Consider the following 23341-nt stretch of genomic DNA (forward strand, 5'->3'; position numbering starts at 1 on the left):
ACTCTGCTCTGCCCTCTTATTCGAGTAAATTATTCAGTTTGATGGAGATTTCTGTCAGGTGCAAAACAGAAATTGTTGTTCTTTTTCACAACAACCTTGTTGTTGTGCACAAGGACCTATTTCTTAGTTAAAATTTTATTCATAAAAGAGTGTTGGTATTCCCCGCAACAGCCAATCACAGGAAGGTATTTCTGGAAGCTCGGCCTCCTTATGGACTCAGCACATCGCTCTAGCTCATGGCTCTCTGTTTCATCTCTTGTATATACAAACTATGACTTTTTTCGATTACTGTTATAATTAATAATAGGAGATATAAAAGTTTTTACACAAGATGGCTAAATTCTGCCATTAAATGGACTTTGTCTGGTATACATACAAACATACACCAATTTATTACCATTCATCCATTATTAATTTCAAATGTAATGTATACTGTCTAGTTTTTTCCTCTCGCCATTACTTGGTGCAATATTTGAAAGTTGTCTATTTATTTATCGATCTATCTATTATCTTGTATTTATATTTACAAGTTTCTGTGCTTGGAAGAAAACTCTGCATTGAATTGGGACTAATTTATTAAATAATATTATTTAGTAATAATTAATATTTACAATTATTATTAATTACAATTATTTATAGCTTAGTTACTTTCATGTAACTCGCAATCGCACATTCTTAACTTTAATAGCCCAAATTAGCACATCTTGCTTTTAAATTAGCCCAAAAAGTAGCAAGTAGCGAAATTAAAAATTTGGGAGCGCAGGGCTCTCAAAAGTAGCCCAATTCGCTATTTGTAGCCCTATCTGGCAAGACTGGCCGCTGGTGTCCTTGCTCACCGGAACGACGCCTCAACGAGGCGTCGGCGTCCCCGGCGCCCAGGATATAATTACGTAGGTAAACTTTCCATCCCAAATCCTTATCCTGATCCCTTCCAAGTGCTATATAGTCGTAATGGCTTGGCGCTTTCCCTTGATAATTCCTTTCTTCCTTTCCTCCCTCCTGGAAGGGCCCCTCACAGGGGCCTGCCAGCCAAGCGGACAGCATGCTGGGCACGTGATCCTGTGTTCGATCCCGGGCGCCGGCGAGAAACGATGGGCAGAATTTCTTTCACCCTGATGCCCCTGTTACCTCGCAGTAAATAGGTACCTGGGAGTTAGTCAGCTGTCACGGGCTGCTTCCTGGGGGTGGAGGCCTGGTCGAGGACCGGGCCGCGGGGACACTAAAGCCCCGAAATCATCTCAAGATAACCTCCCCCTTTTAGTTCGTAGTGTTCCCAAGGAAGAATATTCTTTGTCTTTATGGTTATTTTATATGTGATCAACGTTGCATGATTTATGAAACGACAAGCGAGGCCTAGTGGTACTGATTGCCATCATTTTAGCTGCAGGTAAACCCATGTATAAAACAGTTTAGGAATTAGCCAGGCTAGCTGATGAATATTAGACACAGAATCCATCCAAAAGGTGGACATGATACTTGGGTATATTTTTTAAATAAAATATAATTTGTTTTTACAGTGATCCAGTTCTCTGCACCAATGTAAAGTTTCGCGAGAGCGGGACCAAAGAGCCGAAGCTCAACCCCCGCCAGCACAACCAGGCGAGTACTGATGCCGCCGGAAGTGCAGTGTTATGACAAGGAGAGGCGGTGCTGGTCTGAGTAGGGCGCTGGTATTAATAACAGCGTTTGTTATTGTTTTAGATTCAGCTACTTAGAACAAAAGTTCCAAAGTAGCACGGGCTATGGTGAGCCCGTAGTGGACTTGCCTGGCACAGGAGCGGGGCTGTAACTGTGATTAGTCTCTCTTTTAAACTGATTTGCAGACTTACAGCTTTTAATTACATTTAGGTCATAATCTGGGATCCCTTCATTTGCATTTCTGCTTAATTTGGTTGTCTCACTGTAGGAATATCAAAAGTATATTAGTATAGTTTGACAAGTGTTGCCTATGGGTTCTATTACAACCCTCTATATAGGAAGCGCTTAATGTCAGGATTGGCATTGCAATTCAGTGTTTTATAGATATAGAGAGCGGATATTTAACATGCTCAAAGATTTTTGTAAGAGAACAGTGTTTGATATTGTTCTAATGACTAATTTATGTGGAGTTATTATAGGTGTCGGAGGTTTAAGGGTAGTGGATCATCAGGCACAGATACCATAGGTGAGAGATGGATAAACGAGTGAATAATATAGTTACTAAGGCAGGGCGAGGCACATAGTAACTGATTTTGGAGAGAATGCCTACTGTCTCAGAAACTTTTTAAGTTATATTTTGTATATGGCAATGGAAGTTCAGTTTGTTGTCAATATGAACATCAAGAAATTTCCCACTTACTCTGTTCATAATGTGGGCATGGTTAATTCTTAGGGTCATTTGATTATTGGACTTGTTACCAAAAAATATGTAAAACGTTTCACCAATGTTAAGGGTGAGTTTGTTAGCAGTCAGCCACAAGTGAACTTGTGTAGGGTGGATCATCAGCAAATAGAATTGACTTGAAGAAAGTGAAGAGTGGATCATCAACAAATTGAATTGACTTGAAGTGTTAAATAACATTTGGAAGATCATTAACGTAAATGAGAAAGAGGAGTGGACCGAGTATATTGCCCTGTGGAACGCTATTGTTAATTGACAGTGTGGGAGAAATAGCATCGTTAATGCTAAGGGCATTAATTAGTAAACCGAGAATTATAAAAAAATTAGTACCTGATACAGAGTGAAATTTACACATTATTATGTCATCTTGTTATCCAGGAAGAGCCACATATGTATAGGTCATCCAATATAAGATCAACAATATCGGGAAACAGTAAATTTAAGAGGTTAAATTGCGTATAATAGGCTCTTAATATAGTTGACTATTGTTCTTCAGTTATATTATATTCTGATAGTTTTCAATGTCACTATTACTATTAAATTTTGCTTAATAGAGCAAGTGTGGTTTCTGGTCCACCCCACCATCTCTCTAACATGTTATCTCTTGCCATATCCGGTCCTCAGTTGTAAGTACCACCAACTTCTTTATGTCTGTCTGTGGGGGTCAAAGACTTTATTGTGGGCTTTCGGTTACAAGAATGAAGAATGTATATCAACACGCTGTTTAATATTAAGTTTATGCCGAATCAGCCTTATATATATATGCGGTGGAAATATAAATACAGTACATTATATAATTATAGTTTTACTGATCTTCTTTGTCTAGTTATATTGGGATTGATTGGATAAATTTGCATAATTTTCATACAATGTATCATAGTGACGAGAATATAAAATATTTATATTTGGAACTTGTGATATAGAGACATGTCTTGAAGCATTTCAAATTTAGCGGGGGTTTATGACCTCGTAATAATAACTAGCTAGCAACTCTTCGCCGCCTCTGCCTCTCAATTTCAAGTTATTTTACCAAATGATGAGCATTGACCCATAGCTTTATGATATAGGGATGATACATGAGTCAGTTGTTGAGGAGGTTGATAGTAGTGAGGTTAGGGCGGGGAGATTATAGGGGTTACTGGAGGAGTAGCGAGGGTGGTGCTATCAGCCACAGGAAGCACGGGTTTCCTCTGCTGTCTGGCCTGTGCTCTCGTCTGCTGCTGCTGCTGTTACGTCTCATAGACCACGCTGGGTGTCCTGCCCACCTACTGCCTCACTTATGGCCACAGAGAAGCCCAAGGTTTTGGTTCTGGGAGGTAATTATTGGTGTTTGTGAGTGGGGTGAGGTGTGTGAGGAGGCTGGGTGGTGAGGGCCTTACACCGCGCTCCTCTAGCATCTCTTGTATGGTAACTCTCGTGTTCACTAAGGTCAAAGTCACCTGTTATGTGTCGGTATGTATAGATTTGTCAAGTGTGTAGTGAGGAGGAGTCTCATGCTAGTGATACATGAGGCGAGTGAGTGAGTGTGTGAGGAGTTAAGGTGAGATGTACTCAAACATGAGTATGACCATTAATGTTTCATCTTTAACGTCTTGTATATTACCAACACGTAATACAGTTTGTGCTAAACCAACCATCTTACCTTAGTCTTAACTCCTGTAGTCATTTTGTTGATCGGTAGTTTTTTTTTGCACGAAAGTAATTTACCAGAATTTACCTAAGAGGCACCATCTCTCTAGTGGCCTTGATGGGGACAATAAGCTTGCGTGTTTGTTAGAAGTTACGTCTTCGGGTAGGCAATTCCATGTGTTTATAGGCCTATGGGTGAACAGGTACGGTATTTCCTGTCCTACATTGTGGTTTGTTGAGCTTGAAGCTGTTGCCCCGTGTATGTGTAATTCATAATTCATTTGACCTCTTAAAGAAGTGGTCTGGATTTATATCCTCCAAAATCTTGATGAAATCGGCTCTTGTTATGTCTGCTTTGTAGTGTTGTTAGTCCTGTGGGTCTCGGTTGTTATTGGTATGAGAATTGTCTATAGTTCTAGGATGGTTTTTGTCGCTCTGGGAATTCTATAGGATACATATTTTGTGTGTGATCTCGATAGATATAAATCTTTAGTAGCGCACAGCCAGCTTGCAACTAAACTCATGCATTTGATTCCCAAGTAGTATGAAACATTCGTGTGTGTTTTCTTACACCCGATGACTTTGTTCACCTAGCAGTAAATAGGCGCCCAAGACCTAAGCAACTATTGCGGGTTGTATCCTGGTGATCAATCATTGCCCTACAGGGACTTCTAATGAGTGTTAATAGGCTCCCTTTCTCTGAAAATGGGAAACCAGGAAATCACATTGTGCATAGCTTGTTCAAAAGTTACAAAATACAGTACAGCATTCTTTATCCAGTTTTTACAGTCAACATTCATGCTATGGGTAAAACAACTTTGGTGCAAAATGCTCATTTATTATACAGAAACTGTACATTTGCTTCACTGTAGATGGTTTGCATTGATTTAAAACCTAACCTATGATATACACTGAACCATGCTATAGGTACATATAACAGCGTCATTACAGTACAGTTTATAAAATAAAACAAATTTAAATAAAAAAAACGTATGACAAAATTACCAGTGTTTGAAGTGCAGATAGGTTAGGGTAAGGTCACAGAATTCTGAACACTTTATTATTATTGATGTTCACAGTAGATAAAAAATAGTTCCATTAGGTTGCAAACTTATGGCATGAATTGAAAGATGCATATATACAATTTTTACTAAAAGTGGTGCTGTACGTCCAGAGTCTTGTTGCAAATAAGTGTCTGAGACCCTGGTACTGTTCTTAGCGAGATGTGTCACTTACTGTATTTGTATGGAAATTTCACCATTACAGTATTGCCATGTATACTTTGGTCTACCTGTATATTATGCTTTTTGTTTCTGTACTGTTGAGCAACGTGATTTTTGGATTTTTTCCTGAATGGGAGACTAGAAACTAGCATCTGGGGAAATCAGAGAGAGGGTATGGTCTAATTGTACAAAAATATTTTGGCAAAGCGGGATTTCTAATTCTTAAAACTATATATATCGTTAGGGTAGGTCCGGATTAGGTTAGGCTTGATTGGGTTAGGTTAGATAGGTTCACATTACTCAACATTATTCATTGTTTATTTATAATTCATTATTCATGTTTATTCATTATTCATAACTCGACATTATTCATTGGTGAACCTTGGGTGTGAAGCTACAGGCTCCAGGCATCCCAATATTTGACAGCTATTATTTCAAGAACTACTGTGGATTAAAGTTTTTTGTGCATGAATGCCTGTTTCAGGTGCTTTCTGAGACTTGGAGGCTGGACACCCATGTCGCTACAGTACCTCGCTTCTTAGAAACCACTGGCCATTAAGGTCTGAGATTTTATAAGCAAGATAGCATGGTGTATGTAGTATGTGTTGATAATATTTTTCAATTGATTTGGAGATTCTGTACAGTATCTGTAAAGATACTGTACTGGCTTAGTACAGTATTTGTCTGGAAACCAGAAACATTGGATACCTTTTAATTACACATAATTCATCTTTTAGGTGTCCATCTTGGTTCATTCAACAATCCATTTGGCTGTTTATCCAACTGTTTATCCACTTGAAAACAATGCAATGACATTAAATAAAATATAACTCCTAATTTGACAATAAGGAAATCAGATTTTCATAAGAACCATGCAATTAACCCTATTTTAATAACAATTGTATTTATACAGGATGTGGCTTTATTGGGCGACATATTGTGGCAGAGCTTGTGGTTAAAGATGTAACCTCGACATTATGTGTAGTAGACAAGGTACCTCCTCAGATTGCCTGGCTTAATGAACAGCAAGCTAAAATTTTCAATGATGATGTTGTGACATTCAGAAGTGCTAATTTAATTAATCCAGGTAAGTTATAAATACCGTCTCATGTTTTTAAAGGCTATTAGGCAAAAATTCCAGTTAACCAAATTTGTGATTGAAAAATATCATGTACCATTACCACTCGCATGTATAAGCATCATTAATTTTGAATTGGTGACTATAATATCTCTCAGGACAAAGATTTCTTTATGCAAATTCATGTTTCCCTTGCAGCATCATGTGCAGCAGCATTTGGAGAAGAGGAATGGGACTGGGTTATAAATGCTGCTGGAGAAACAAAAACTGGACAGGTAAGACTGCTATTGTCTTGCACTTCATTAATCATAGTATCATCATGAGAGATCACTTCATTAGGATATGCAGGCTGACACTTAAGGTACATCTTTGAACAAAGTCTGGGTGAAATACAGGGAAAGCTGTGGAACACATAGTTTGGGTTGCATAAACAGTTGTGAAGCATAAATAAGAAATAATACACAAGGCACTTGCCAAAGAAGCTAACATCACTTGGCCGGTAATAGTAGAATCGAGCAGTCCCTGTTGCTCACAGACCCCCCCCATCCCTTCCCATTTGACCCGAGCTGCCACCTAGTGGCAGCTGAGCAAGTGAAAGCTTAGATTGTTTATCAACAGTCAACTACTGTTTGCCTAGTTTTACTCATTGTTTCTTTCATTAAGAACAGTGGTTTGTTTTACCTATACAGTACTGTATAGTACTTTAAGAGATATACTTTGATTAATAAGCATAATACCATGTATGGTTATTAAAGATCTCTACACACTCCCCTCGTCTCTTTTTGAGGAATCCAGAGTCTGGTTCTGACTTCTGTTTTGCTGCTCAAGTCCAGAGACCTGTTAGGTATGGGAGGCTCTGTGGCACCAGTGTCTAAGCTCTAGGGCGCTGCTTAGGGGCTGCTAAAGAAATTGAATCCTGGAAATAGATGGGCAAAGCCCCCCTGTGCTTGGGGTGGGAGACCTGCAAGATGCTGCTTGCATTATTTACCTAAATTTACCTGAAGGCCACCATACCTCAAGTGGCCTCTACAAGGACAGGAAGCCAGCAGCTTGTCAAAAGGTCTTCCCATTTGTCCTGAAGATTTATTTTTTTTTTTTTTAAATTCAGTAGTGTTTTGGCATTTATAGGTTCAGTGGGTGTGTGGTTTCAAGGGTTTATAACCCTATGGGTGGAAAACCAGAACCCAGTACAAACCCAGTACAATTCCATTTTTTTGTCATCTAATCACAGTCACAGAATGGTTTTCCTAGTGGGTGGGTTACTTACAAATTCCATGAACCATTTTTTCTGCAAAGCATTCATTTTTACTTATTTTCCCATTACCATTTAATGTTTAAGATATGCTTTGGTACTGAGTGTGACTGCCACTCATCAGGAATATGAACAATAGCACTGTGAACCACTGTGAACAATAGCACCCTTGGCAAAGGTTTACCACAACTTGGAGGATAAACTGTTAATAACAATGACAATAAAATTACAAATGGAAGCATGGTAATGTTTCATTAGACTATTGTGTTATGTAGTATATTTATTTGTCAGCAATGTGATGTTGGTTAATCTTTATTCAACTTGCAGTACTTCAATACACTATAGGTACTGTATTTTAAATTTAGGAGGCATAAATCTGATTCATGTAGCACATAAGGAAATGTTTTGTAAAATTTTGCTCGAGAAACTGCATATTCAAGTGTTTCTGCAGGTAGAGGCTGTGTATCAGGAGGGAATTGTTCGTCTCTCGACCAACTGTGCCAATGAGGCAGCAAAGAGGAAAGTGAAGGTTTATCTGGAAGTTTCTGCTGGAAGCATGTTTTCTGATGAAAAGGTAAGAACTTACATTTAGAGAATAGAAAGCTTCCCACATTCAAATAGTGTCATATGCCGTTAGGAATTTATAAAATAATGGACTACCTGCTAGGAGGTGCTTCAAGAAAATGATCCCTTATCATTTGTGTAAGACAGAAATCTATGTAGCTGGCTAGTCAGTTTTGTCCATCTTATCTGTTTATCTTTATTCTGGATGTTTATTCCCTTAAGAAAATTCATAATTAAAATTTATTATTACAATATTGATCAGTGGAGTTTAGTACACATTATTTTGTCAATGCAGTAATGCAATCATAAAATAATATGAATACTATTGAAAATAGCTAACAAGTTTAAAAACCATTAAACAAAAAATATGAATCGATCTTGGTTACCTGAAAACCTCGAGAGAAACAAAAATATAGAAATCGGATATAAAGCAGATATGGAAAAGTTCTTTGAGTATTTCAAACCCACTATTTCACCCACTACACCATCACCACCACCTTCACAATATCTCATCGCACAGCAGAGTGCCACCACTGCAGAATGCCACCCAACCCACACAGTATGTCCATAGCAGGATGCCACCACCACCTCTCCACAGTATGTCCATGGCAGGATGCCACCAGCCTTAACTTGTACTCATTATACGTATGTATTATTTGTATCATTAGCTCCGTCTCAGTCTCCGTCTCATTAGCACAGTCTCCGTGGTGTAGTGGTAAGACACTCGCCTGGCGTTCCGCGAGCGCTATGTCATGGGTTCGTATCCTGGCCGGGGAGGATTTACTGGGCGCAATTCCTTAACTGTAGCCTCTGTTTAACGCAACAGTAAAATGTGTACTTGGATGAAAAAACGATTCTTCGCGGCAGGGGATCGTATTCCAGGGACCATAGGATTAAGGACTTGCCCGAAACGCTACGCGTACTAGTGGCTGTACAAGAATGTAACAACTCTTGTATATATCTCAAAAAAGCTGCCAACAGAGGAGTCCAAGGACATATTTCTTGATCACCTTCATACAGACAATCTACATACACAGTTCAGTAGCTAGCTTAATGCATTATATTAGACCCTAAGAACAAACATGCAAATAAACATTTTTATCTGTTAATGTCCGTGGCAAGTTTTTGCCGGAGGTAAGTGTAGATTCATTTTTGTACCAAAATATGTATACAAAACGGCTAAGCTCAGAACATTCATTTGTGCTTTATTTATATTGGTTTTACTTTGTCTTGTAGGTAGCACACAAAGAGAGTGATGACTGTAATCCTTGGACTGTGACATCAAAATGCAAGCTTCAGGTAGAAAAGGAAATCAAGAGTATTCCGGACCTCAATTGGATTATTTTACGACCTGCAATAGTGTATGGAGTGTCCGACAGGTTGGGCCTAAGTAAGTGAAGTCATTTTTGTTAACATTTAATAAATACTGAGTTTGTATTAGAAATACAGATATGCAACATTACTCTTGAGTAAATGCCATAATTATTAATTTTAATTCTGCCATCAAGGTCAACATGTAGTATGTAGACATATTAAATGATTTGTATGTCAAAATATTGAAGTTGTAGATAATGAGTTGACCGATTAATACAAAAGGAGAGTTTTGGTAGTGATCTTGGAGCACAGTGGTGTGGGAGGATTGTCAAGAATAGTTAAGTGTAAGGAGCCTTGTGGTGGTACAAATACTGGTGGAATGTTGGGCGAGTAGTTGTTGGAATGTTGGGCGAGTAGTTGTTGGAATGTTGTGTGAGTAGTTGTTGGAATGTTGTGTGAGTAGTTGTTGGAGTAAGGAATCCAGAAGAGTTTTGGAAGGAATGTTATTGGTTGAAAGAAAGCCATAACTGGGAAGAACAAGGCAGGATGAGGTGTTGGTAGAGGGTTGCATGTATTCCAACCCTAGTATTGGGATGTCAAAAATCAGGTGTAATGTAAGTGTGACAAATTAAGTATTAATGGATGTAGAGCAATAGAGATACTGTAATTAACTTTTAAAAAGATTTGGAAGTATAAAAGTTTGATTAAAAAATTGAATAGTGTTTGCTACAGTTGTATAGTCTTAGTGACTAAATGAATGAATGGGGATGGACTGAAAGTTTATTGAAGTGAATTTGAAGATATGAAAGAAGAAAGCTGAGATATTGGGCAGATGAGAGTAAGCATGGTATTCATGAGAAGTGGCAGCATTGATTTGCAGGGAATGAAGATTGACATTTTGTTGTATAGATTGTATTACAGTATGAATGTCAATATAGTTTTAATTCATTTGTGTCTTGTGATGCTTTCCCATCCTTTGTGTGCCTCCAAACACCATGAAATTTGGCAATATGGGAAACTAGCATTAAATTATTCTAATCCTGAGCCTCTATTTATTTATCTTTGAAATGGATAGCTAAAGTTCTTTGCTCAGCATATCACTTGCATTTACTTTGGCTTAGATTTATGAGAAACTTTGTTATGTGCTGTACCCTTTTCGCTTAAAAATGTGACACGAATATAGCTACTAAATTTATATTGCTTTCTGTCTTATTGTCTGATCAAACTACCTCGGCTAAGATAATCTTTTATTGCAGCTCCACGTTTGGTATTTGGAGCTGTTTACCGCCATCTTGGTGAGACTATGAAAATGCTGTGGGATGAAAACCTTAAAACCAATACTGTTCATGTAAAGGATGTTGCAAGGTAATATATATATATACAGTACTGTATAAATATAGAATAGACATGTTAAAGAAATGTATAGGGTCTTTCAGTATTACGTATGTTTTACACTGGTGCTTTAGAGAGTTGGGTAGGTAGCTTGGACTTCTGTGCTTCTTCTCCCAACACGAGGAGACCTTATGAATCCCATCCAGTAGCTTTCCCTGTTTTACAGTAAGAGGATTGATTTTTCTGTTCCCAGTAGAGGTTGAAGGCTCCTCTGCAGGGCTCTGCCTGCCTCCCTGCCTCCTCGACCCCAATTCACCTCTAGTGAGGGAGTGTTCTGGGAGTTTGATTGTTAGACAAATGTTTATTTATTTTTAAGATATGAGAGTACAATATTTTGCAAACATTTATCTATAAATACACAAAAATTTGACAGGTTACCAAGCAAAATTATAGATTTTTAACAGTGGTTATCTGCTTATCCACATAACTGGTGTTCTCTTTGGGGTATAATTGTGTGCATGCAGACCCTATAATGCAGGTGTTAAGTATTGTCAACAATCTTCTGTATCCTGCTTTTATTGGTGTCTGAGATGCACTTGTGATGTTAGGAGCATAGAGCAAAAAAATAAAATTGGAAAAGTATAGTGCAAAGTCAGTAAATTTTAAGATTGATTAAATTTTGAGATGGCTCGGTTATATTGATTGAATAGATGGTAGTTGTATTTGAGTGAATTTGAGGGTAGGTGTGCAAGGTCAAAGTGCTTTATTGCACTTTGTGAAGAGGTGAGGGAACACACCTCAGCCCTTCAGTGAGGGCAGTATAGTGGTCAGTGCCTTCAACTGCTAGCTTTGCAAGCAAGAACGATCCTGGTTTGAACTCTAGACAAAGCAGGATGATCGGACAGTGATGTTAAAACCTATTCACCCTGCAGTGATTCGGGTACCTGGAGGTAAAATCATCAATGCTTAGTGCTCTGGGAAAAGCGTTGAACTAACATAGACGCAGTACTCTCCTCTTAACTAAGTGATACTTTGCTCTTTAGACATTAGGCAAGTGGCTGGCTGTTTTTATTTTTAATATCATTAACTATATAATGTATAAATATATATAGTTAACATTATAATGTTATCATTAATAAATATCTTTCTCTCACTATCTCCAAGTTGATGCCTCACCATGTCATGGGATTCCTCTTATAATGATATCTTGTTATACCTGCTTGATATACTGTACATAAATTGTTATTGTTGTAATAAAATTTTGAGTTTTCTTTAAACTTTCAATTATTTTTAATGTAAATTTTGTAAGCTGCAAATCTCTGTATTTTGTATAATCACAGCCACTTTAGGTGTACTAAAAATATTGTTATTGTCTTTATTTCTGTGCAGGGCCATATTGTGGCTGTGTCAAAATGGAAAAACTGGCCATATATATAATGTTGTGGATGATGCCAACACTAAACAAGGGGACATAAGCAACATTGTGTCAGACATCTTCAATATTAATCATGATTATTATGGAAATACTTTGTCATCAATTGCTAAGGTAAGGTAATAATGATGCATCATATTTGCATGATTATAGATAGGCCACACATTGTATTGGCCCTGTCCCCTCCTTCTCCCTCCTTTTTTTTTCTTCTTCCTGGGTACTCATGGAAGTGAAAAATATTTAACGAGTTCTACCACAACTCTTCATTACTCATCTCCACCTAAATGGTAACCATTACCACCCCACCCTAAGTCACCACCACTAGGACCATCATTTCTGCTCTCCATGCAAAGTTATCTAGTTTAGACACATTATTTCTGCATTTTCTTTATTTTTAATGTCATATATTAAATATTTTTGTTTGCTTATACAGTACTGTACATGAAAAGCACCTTTCTGAGCACGAGTCAATCAGTTGCCTACTGTGAGTGGGTGCATTTTTCCAAGGTTTAACCTTCCAATTAAGGACATGTTCAGGTCGAGCAAGGCTGCCCGATGGGCCAAGGTATCTTGAGTATTCGTGAGAAATCTGTCATGTCGGGTATCCAGGATTCCTTTTTATTCAAACAATGCCAAGGAGGCTTGTTGATTGGTTTCTATGTGATGAAATAAATAAAATTTTTAGCTCAAGACATTTTGATGTCTTTTCAGTGAGATATGCCTAGCATAGGGACTAGGTTACCCCCTCTTGATTGGCTGGATTGAAACATATCCAGTTTCAGTAATGATAATGCTAAAAATGAAAATGTATTTCAGACCGACACTACTGGACTTGTCAATGAAATAAATGAGAAGCATCTCATTCCTTGGGCAGCCCTGTGCTCAGCTGGAGGTCTGGACAACACACCATTGACTCCTTATATTGACCAGCATTCTGTGCACCATAACCATCTACACCTTGATGGGTCCAAACTTCGAGCAGAAGGCTTCACATATTCTGTACCAAAACCTAGTCGGGAAAATCTACTAGAGGTTAGTCTAACTTTGCATACTTTTATTGTTAATTGTAATACCCTGAAGGGTTGGCATACTTTGAAACTGATTGAAGACATGGAGAAATGGCAAGTTATTTGAAATTATTCCAATTTATTTTGTACTGTGTAGAGTTGTTAAGAGATAATAAAAGGCAGGAAAATAGAATTGTAATATTATACAGTAGTAAAAAAATGTGAACATATTACAGAAAAAAGTGTAAATGAATTAAGAAAAAACCATCCTCTTGAAATGACATACTTATAGCAACTATTTGTCGAATGTACAAGAATGAACTGTTGTTGTGAACAATGTTCTCATTCTGTATTATTAATTTTGTTGAAGGCACACAGAATGGCCTAAAACCTAACTTAAACATTTTTTGACCTAGGATATCACATGTATATACTATAGCAGTCCCCTTGGTGTTCCCAAGTGATTTGGCCTGGATTTGTATCCTGGCCGGCAAGGATTGACTAGGCATCAATTCTTTCCTGTACGACTCTGTTCACCCAGCGGTAAATGGGTACCTAGTTGTTAAACAATTTGGCAGGTCGTAATTCAGGGAAAATTATGATTAATCTTCCACAAGGCGACTTGTGGAAGATAACCCCCAAGCTCCAAGGGCGTTACTTACAGGGCGCTCAGGGAAGGTAACCCTAAGCACATGCAGCCTAAGTACCTTGGAATAATACTCCCGGCTCGCATGCCATCGTAAGAGCAGTATTGGACACAATGCACAGCACAACAGGGAGAACTGGAGCTGGAGCCACAAGACCATGCCCAAACACACCAGCCGAAGAACTGGTGGGTGGATCGCCAGCATGGGGGGGTCTGGGGATACCCCTTTCCCCCTCCCAGGGAGTGGGGAGCTGCGCAGACATGCGGCGCAGCTCGTGTGACTTCATGCTCTTTTGCTCGTTTTCATTTGGGGAGTTCTGGCCACTAGTTTGTCTATTTTAGACGTTTTAACCAGAATAGGGGTTTGCTTTGAGGCGCTTACCTTTCTGGGTGCCTGTCCCTGTCGATGGCAGATATAGAATGCTCCAAATCCTATGTGCATTTCTATAGGCCATTGCTCCTCGTTCCTCTCTGAGGGGGCCAGGTTCTGGCTGTGGTCCCCGGTAGGCCTAGAACTCCGCTCACACTGACTGATGCCAAAGTTTAGGAATATACATATCGGCCTGGATAGCTCCGAGGAGCCTCCGGGACTCGTCCAGAAAATGGGGTTTCATTACGTTCAATGCTGGTTCTTTTATGATCATGCAACACCAGCATCACTCGCCTGTATACTATATTAGGGTCAGCCATATGATAGCTTCATGCAGTCCTCTAGTTATATATCTTCATTTCAATAGCTACTTTCCTTCCTTGAATTATTCTACTGTTAACTATGTTAGTTAAAACTTGTCTAGGGTAAACAAAAAAGTTAATGTTTCCCAATTTTTCTTATTATCCCAATTTGCCTCACAAAAACACAATCATTACCACTGATGCTTTACCTCTGATAATTTCTGAGAATCCAAAATATTGCAAGACTAGTAATCTTGATAAGGTTTGAAGCTCTTTGGATAGTAGGTGGAGAACGGAAAGTATATGCCGACCAGTATTGCCTGACTTACCTCTCTATTCCAGGTGTTGAAGGATTTTGTGACCATGAAGATCTTTCCAGCAAGTGCTCTACCGTCACAATAACTGAGTGGTAAAACCCACCCAGTTATATGTAGTGATAAGTGATTTGGCTGCAATAACAAACATAACAAATGTTTAGTGAGAGAGAGAGATTACAGTGTACATAAAGTAGTATGAAGAAAATGTGAGAGAACTGGATAAATTTTTATACAGTCATAAAGATCATTAGTTAGAGAACTAGGCAGACTAGATAGCTGTGTGCTTGTAACACATTTTAAGTACTCGAACTAAAACAGATTTGATGATATATTTTAACCATATGTGGAATATCATTACAGTAATAGTAAATTATAAGGAGATATTGGGTTGATGTAGAGTAGTTACCATTCATTATAATAACTTTAGAAAAAAGTAAACAAAATGTCTGCCTTCAAATTAGTTTGGCAACTTTAAAAGCGGTAAGACAATTTTAAGTGTCATAATGACATACAAACACAATACCAGAAGCACTTTTTTGCTGCTTTTTTATTGTTATATTCTTCTTAGTTTGATCCTTATTGTAGTATATTGCTATTAAAGCCCTCTCCTTTAAAAAGACGAATGAGAAGCAAATGACCTTAAATAATTTTGGGAGTACTCTACATATAGTCAGTTTTTAAGAAGAAAATAATTACAGTTTCTAATTTCATTACATTTTCCTCTTTGATTATAATTGTAGAATTTACATTTTGATGTAGTTTATAAAGTGTACAGTACAAGATATTAATTTCTTCAATAAATGGCATATGTTTGTTACACTTGAATACAGTTTGTGATATGATATTGTATATGATGTGGGAAACAGACTATAGCCTCGTTGTTGTTTCAGTCTAATATTCATAGCCAAGTAATTTGCAGTAATCTGATGTTAGTCATTTATCCAAGAAAATTGCTTGTGCATCAATGGAAAACAAAATTTAAGTTAATTTTTTTCATTTCAAACTGATCATTTTGCTCTTATAATTTACCTCCCATTCAAGAAATTTGCACAATTTGAACTCTTGATTAAAATTATTGCTTTGCTAAGCATGATGGTGCTAGGTTGGATCTGAAGGTGATGTTGGCATTCCTTTCTGGCTGACTTTATGGTGTCTTTCATTGCCTTTTCATAAGAATAAATATACATAAAAGTAACAGGTAGAAATGGCCAATAGGGCTTCGGTGATGTGATGTATTTTTATATAAAAAACATGGACAAACACTTGCACAAATTGAGAAGATCCAGAGATTGCCATAGTTGCTCAAGGCTCATTAAGGTAGTCAGCAGAGTGCTGTGAGCCATTTCCCATTGGCAACACTTCTCTGGAGTTTGTTTATAGAGAATATCTCCGTGGTGAGCTGCTGCTTGGTGATGCTTACCCTTGGTGAGCTTCCTCTTGGTGGCGTTTACCTGTGGTGAGCTTCCTCTTGGTGGCGTTTACCTGTGGTGAGCTTCCTCTTGGTGGCGTTTACCTGTGGTGAGCTTCCTCTTGGTGGCGTTTACCTGAGGTGAGTTTCCTCTTGGTGGCGTTTACCTGAGGAGAGCTTCCTCTTGGTAATGTTTACCTTTCATTTTCTTTATGGTACGTGCAGTTTCTGTGAAGGATTTCTTCCCCCAATGACTGCACGAGTGGTAATGTTGAGAGATGCGTCACAGTGGTATGTTGTTATTTATTTGGCATGGCTTGGACTAGTTGCTGTTTTCAGTTGATGCCTTTAGGGAGCTACATTTTGGTGGTGTTGACTGTTGGTGAGCTGCATTTTGGTGTGCTTTCTCTTGGTGACGTTCACTTTTGGCGAGCTTTCTCTGGTGTTGCTTCCATTTCTGGACTTATTATGGATATATTTCAGTAGAGATTTCATTCCTGGTGCTGCATGCTTAACATCTGGAAAGCATTATACCTTACCATAAGCTAAGGTAAGGTATAATACTTTACCCTGGAGATCATTCTACTGATAGTTCCTTTGGACTTGCCAAATTGTGATATACAGTATTTCTGTAGATTGTCCTGGTAATGAGTATCTCTGAAGGTCTTCAGCTGATTCTGCCCTTAGGAGGTCTTCCTGTACATGTTCCTCTTGTGATCTTACTATGCGTTATATTTCCCATTTGAGACCACTTATTAACTCGTGCTCCCTTGGGACCACCTCACTATTAACTAGTGCTCCCTTGAGACCACCTCACTATTAACTCGTGCTCTCTTGGGACCACCTCACTATTAACTAGTGCCCCCTTGAGACCACCTCACTATTAACTCGTGCTCCCTTGGGACCACCTCATTATTAACTCGTGCTCCCTTGGGACCACCTCATTATTAACTCGTGCTCCCTTGGGACCACCTCACTATCAACTTGTGCTCCCTTGAGACCACCTCTCTATTAACTCGTGTCCTCTTGGGACCACCTCATTGTTAACTAGTACCACCGATAACCCCCCCTTCCTCCCCTCCTTCCCCCAACACCCATATCTGGAGAGTTTTTTACAAGTAGCTCTTGCATCTTTGAGGGGTTTCTGATGTTGACATTTTTCTTCGAATAGCTTACAGCTTCTTTGTTGTCATTTTACTTTTGGAGACTTTCCTACAGGTAACTCTTCCTTTTGCTGGGAATCCTATAAGCTACTTGGCTCTCCGAAGAACTTTTTACTTTTCTCTTTGTAGGGCAGTCTACAGGCAACTTGCTTTTGAAGAGCTTTCTACAAATAACTTTTTTACTGCAGTACGTACTGGTTTCATACTTAGTGTAATTATGTTTATGAACTGCAAGCTGTACTGTGTTAATAATTTGCTATGAAGTCTTTTTCTAAAGCTTTCTAGGTGCCATTACAGAGCATGTAATATATTGAACATGTTATACTAAAGTGTTGTATTTCTTTTAATATATCTCCTGCAGTTTAATTAACAGCTCTAAATAATTATGTCTATACTGCCAAGAGCCATTGAGATATTACTTAATAAGATTTTACATTTACGCTACTAAAGTCATGAGTAGTAATTCATTTGACTTTTTCTTGATGTGTGAGTCCTTTGATAATGTTTTGCTATTTGTTGAGTATAGTACTAAGGCTCTGGATTGCCATCTAGTACACTACTGCTTAAGATGGGAAATGTATCTTAACATTCCTTTAAGACATTCTTGCAAAGTTTTGAGCAAACTTATTGGCAATAGTCAAAAGGCATCTTAATGTTGAGGACCCCAACATACATATTTGACATATTTTTAAAGTGATACACACAGGAAGCACTTCACATCAAGTTATATGAAGTAGTTTGGCATCGCAGTGTATGGATTGTGAGACTAGGATTACTGTATACATAATGCGTATGTAGTGTAGCAAATGGATGGGGTTATTTTTATTATCTCTCTTAAACTTTTCTTGTATGCTTTTCTTCTTCCAGGCTGAAAAATAATTTTTTCTATATTTGAAGTGAATTTGTCTAAAAGTTTGTGCAGTCAAGTGATTGTGCTTGCGGGGGTTGAACTTTGACTCTTTGGTCTCGGTGTTGATAAGCAGATCTGTAAACAGTGATGTTAGAATACAGTTACTAATTTTATTAAGTAAGTTTTATTCTAAAATTGTAATATGTTCCAACATTGAGTTGTATATTGCAATAATTAGGTAGGTGATATTCTACATGAAGGATAAATTGAGTAAATATGTGCACTCGGTATTTACATTTATATTTTGCCATATAACTTAAGGTACTGTTATTTCTTCACGATTTCTAATTATAAGCACAAGTTTGAAGATTAATAAGCCATATCTTTAGTGGGAATAAGGTTTTTTCTCTCAAGTATTTGTGGTAAACATAATGTGATTTCTATCTAAGCAAAACAGTTTGACATTGTGAAATGTTTGTACGTTGTTGAACAGTAAATATTGATTTAAACAAAAATCTATCTTCATAAGTACTAAAAACTGCCGACAGATTAATTAACAAAGGTTACCCGGATTTTACTGTTATTAGAAAAAAGTTCTTTATTTTTTATAATTAAACTATAGTACTTAGTTGCCCAATGGGTACGTGGCCAAAGAATATGAGAGATTTTGAATAGGTGTGTAAATGATGGTAATGTAAAATGATGGTTCTTGGCTTTTTACCCAAGTACTCTTGGTCATGTGTTTGACTTCGTGGGAGGACAGTAATATTACAAGGTTGAATTGTCAATGTAGCAAGTACTGTATATATGTACTCTTATGTATACACTACATAAGAAATTTGCTGAAATACTGTTCAATGTTAGATTGGCTAGAAATTCAAAACTTCAAATCCCACAAGGTGCAAATGTAAATGTTTAGGTGGAAAAACTAAACAAGAATTTTTGAGTGATTTAAGAGAAATTTGTCACTTGAAATAATAATGCATTTTATTTTCCGTTTCCTTGTGTGTCAAGGACTATGGAGTGTACCTTGTATTTATCAAATATACAGTAGAGTTAGTTGGAACCATTCAGCTCAGTTGATTGTTTTATGTTTTAATCATATGGTTTGCTCAAACGAGGGTACTCTCAACTTTTATTGAAAGTATGATAATTTAGTATGTAATGATAAAAGGACAACAGAGATCTGATATAGCTTAAATTCCTTAAAGTTATCCTTTTATTCTGGTACTAAAAACCAGCAATTTCCAGTACTGTACCTAATTTAAAAAAAAAATGGTTTGCTGCAAATTTTTTTTTTTTTTTTTTTACTTCAACTTTTCAATGCCTCATTTGTTTGAGGCATTAAAAATAAGTAAATCCTTTTGAATTTTCTTAAGCAATACCAGTAATAGCTATAGAGTATTATATAATTGGTTTATTAATGTTTATCATTCTCTGAGCTTGATATTACAAAATAAAGGTCAGTGTAATGCTGAAAGAATTTCTTCCCAATGATAGGTGACATTCTGTGACAAATGCTGGTAAGTAATACTATACAGTACAGTATTACTAAAAGCTAAATGTGTGATAACATGTGCCATAGAATACAACAGTGACATTCCCTCATCGTGATAATTTGCTGTGCCTTTGTGCTCGTGTCATTGTCCGTGTTAAGCCTGTTTGAGATCATTCTTTGCTCTAATTGATAGTTGAAGTTCTTTGTGTACTTAAATCTTGCTTTAATATATTTTTTTCACTGCATGTAAAATAATTGTATGTAGTGTACTAGTAACTTGGTGTCCTATGAAGACATGTTGTCAAAGTGATATTAATTTTGTCAAGTTGAATCTCAATTATTATTATTACTGGGTAGTTTGCATATCTTGTTCAAGAGAAAAGTTTACTTGTCATCGCTATACACACTTCATTTAGATATGGTATTCACTATGTAATAATTTTGTTATTAAATGTACCTTTATTACCTAAAAAATGGAAATCTTCAATAAAATAAGATTTACAAATGATTATCTGTGTGTAGTATAGTACCGATACTTTTAACATAATTAAAAATTTGTTGTATGGTGCCCCTCTGAGGGTTAAAGTTGTGTTTATTAGTAAGCTGCAACATAAATTCCTGAACTAAATACCTCTTATGCTAAATGCTTGTCTTAGTCATGTGAGAAAATATCTTTGACATGCAACACTTTTCCTATTACCTGTGATTCCATATTTTTAATGGTTTTGGACTATATAACTATAGTACTGTATGTATATTATTGTAATTTTTAACAATGCCCAGTTCATATGCATCACTGCCCCTAGCCAGTCAAATCAAAGTTCAATTGTGGAAAGGAGCAGTGCATATAAAATTTATATATATATAATCTCATTACATACATAAATACACATGCCATTAAACACAACAGCATTGACATTAATTTTCTTTTGGATATTTTCCTTCCTACACAAGTATCTTCTACCCTCTGGAGGGTGAGGAAATGCTAGATCGATTAATCTTTCCATTTTTACTGTTCGATGTTTTGTCAGCAATGTGACATCTTCAGGAGTATACTGTTGAACTGACATAGATATACAGTACTAAGCTTGCAAGGAAAAATCTGGACATATATATGTATGGGTACACCTTGCCCCCTTAATCGTAGAGAGCGGCAAAGGATAGGGTAAGGTGATTGTTGCCCGACTCCTGCTTATAGCTGTCGGCCAGGTCTTGCATCCTCCCTCTAGATCAATGGAGGACCGTTGAACAGCTGCATGCTCGAAGTCGAATTCATCTGGATGTTGATTACTGGAGGTAGCTCCTGAATGAACACAGCCTCAAGCATACGAAGCCCCCTACGGTTGTCGGTGCGTGTGATTACTGTCGTAGCTTTCACCATGTCTTGGCGATTCAGGATGGTGTTGTGGTATTGAGAATGATGTTGCTTAATACATCTGTCTTGCAAATGAAGTGCAAGACATCTACTCAATGTATTCGTGGTACAGTATGTCCAATGTAGCATATATTTCAGAGTGCACAGTCTCCAGAGCTGCATTTGTATTGATACACTGCCTCCTTTGACAAACTGAGGTGTACTAATGTAGTATATCAATACAAATGCAGCTCTGGAGACTTTGCACTCCAAATTAACAAGACCATCACTTAAAGTTCCAAATTCTGCCATGGTAAGGAAGAGAATCGGTAGTGGAGTTTGCAGTATGACAAGTTTCTTTACTTGAAGTATTGTTTTAAATCTATTAGTGAACTGTTTTCTTGTTAATCTCTAGTCTTAAGTTAGAGCAATGCAATTTAAATAAAATGTGGCTTTAGATTAAAGGTTTTCACCATCCCTTTTAAGTACCTGTATCGTTGACAAGCATAGTGGTAAAAACACTGAAAAAATAATTAGAATCAAATGGATAGAACACCCAGAGAGAGATATAATAACACAGTATGGTTTTCAATCGGGAAAATCCTGTGTAACAAACTACTTTTGTTTCTATGGTAGTCAGTGATTTTACAGGAGAGAGATGGATGGGTTGACTGCATTTATCTGGATATAAAAAAAAGGCTTTCGACAGACTCCTACACAAGAGATTTTCTGGAAACTGGAAAATGCTGGAGGAGCTGAAGAAGGTAGAAGATGGAAAAAGGAATCCTGAAAGAAGATAAATCCAATGTTATTAGAGCTCATGGAAGAAAACCCTTGGAGGAGCAACCAAAGACTCAAACACAGAGGGAACCAGAGACTCGACGGGCTCCTCCCAGGCCATGGAAACTGAAAATGAAGACCCCTGGGGCATAGCCAAATTCTGAACCTAATACAAGGACAGACAGGAAGGCATCTCCAAACATTAAAAAGATCCGAGCCAAATGCATCATCCAAGAGAAACAGAGGGCATGGATCCTCAGCAGAAAGCAATAGCTCAACTGTCCAGCATCAACGAGGAAAGGGCAATCCCAGAAAATCCTGAGCTACACCCACAGCTAATTGCAGCCCAGACTCCAAAACCCCCAGATGTCCTGGATCCCAGAACAAATGGAAAGGGGAGGGGAGAAAAGAGGTCTTAAATCATGACAGACAGAAAATGGAAGGAGAAAATAGCACCAGTAGAAACACCAGCCCCCCCCCCAATCAATTCCCAAACCAAAATGGGCCAACTCTAGAAACAATCAAGCAGCACACACAAACTCTCAAATGAACCCCTAAGTGGCCCATGTCTGTAAAGATTCATTACTACAAAATAAAATAAAGCCTAATTCTTTTTTGTTTAAATAGAGGATCAGTGTACCCAAATATCACAGACCTCAGGGAAGAAGTAATTCCTATCCAACAGGCAACAGAGTACATATTATCATCAGTTTATAATAAAACCAATGGGTATCTTTTTTTTCATCCCATAAATAAATAAATCACCAAAACACCCCCAACCTCAGAGGAGTCTGTGATCCTAGCACTACTCTGGCCAAGGCACCTTACACAGTAAGTTGGCCTCTATGGGATTACTGTAACTCTCAAACCCACCAGGGAAGTTACTCACTCAGGGCAGAGCACTTAATGAAGGGCTGCCCTAAGCAAATAGAGCTCAAGGAAAACAGTTTCCAAAGTTCACACAAATGAAGTTTGTAAAAACATGCATGTGTAACTAACCCTAAATCATGGAATGATAGACAAACAAATGGCCTTACCATAGGACAGTCCAAAGGATGACTAAAACTTTAGAAATAGTTGGTTCCCAGAAGGCCGGCAACGCGATGAGTTATCTAAACAGCTGGACACCAGACAACGAACTGAGGATTGTGGAAAGCCACTGTAACTAGGGGGGTTTGAACCGACAACTGGGTGGATCAATTCTTGATTCATTTGCTGCTTCATTTCTTTTTTCTGTGAACCTTGCAGTTATTCATTTTGCTTCATTTTTTTTGGATGACTATATCAGTCTCCCTACCCCCAGAGAAGTTGAAATAAATAAACCTGGAGCCATGGGATACTACCTACTAGGGTAAAAATGGAAGCCAAGTGTGAAGTAGTGCACGACTGGGTGCATCGTCTCATATGGCACTTACCCTCTTCAACAAAGGAGACCTACTGCA

General features: G+C 37.8%; 1 protein-coding gene across 1 annotated transcript; it reads left to right on the forward strand.

Annotated features, from left to right (window-relative positions):
* The first annotated feature begins 3535 nt into the window (after positions 1–3535).
* Positions 3536–21583, forward strand: LOC123768491 (dTDP-D-glucose 4,6-dehydratase). The gene is made up of 9 exons (XM_045759093.2): positions 3536–3696; positions 6146–6319; positions 6509–6585; positions 8014–8136; positions 9363–9516; positions 10697–10805; positions 12162–12318; positions 13021–13236; positions 14872–21583. The coding sequence occupies exons 1-9, from the start codon at positions 3660–3662 to the stop codon at positions 14929–14931; spliced, it is 1107 nt and encodes a 368-aa protein (XP_045615049.1). The 5' UTR covers positions 3536–3659; the 3' UTR covers positions 14932–21583.
* The last annotated feature ends 1758 nt before the right edge of the window (positions 21584–23341 follow it).

This window comes from Procambarus clarkii, chromosome 35 (genome assembly GCF_040958095.1).
Source record: "Procambarus clarkii isolate CNS0578487 chromosome 35, FALCON_Pclarkii_2.0, whole genome shotgun sequence".
Classification (NCBI taxonomy): domain Eukaryota; kingdom Metazoa; phylum Arthropoda; class Malacostraca; order Decapoda; family Cambaridae; genus Procambarus; species Procambarus clarkii.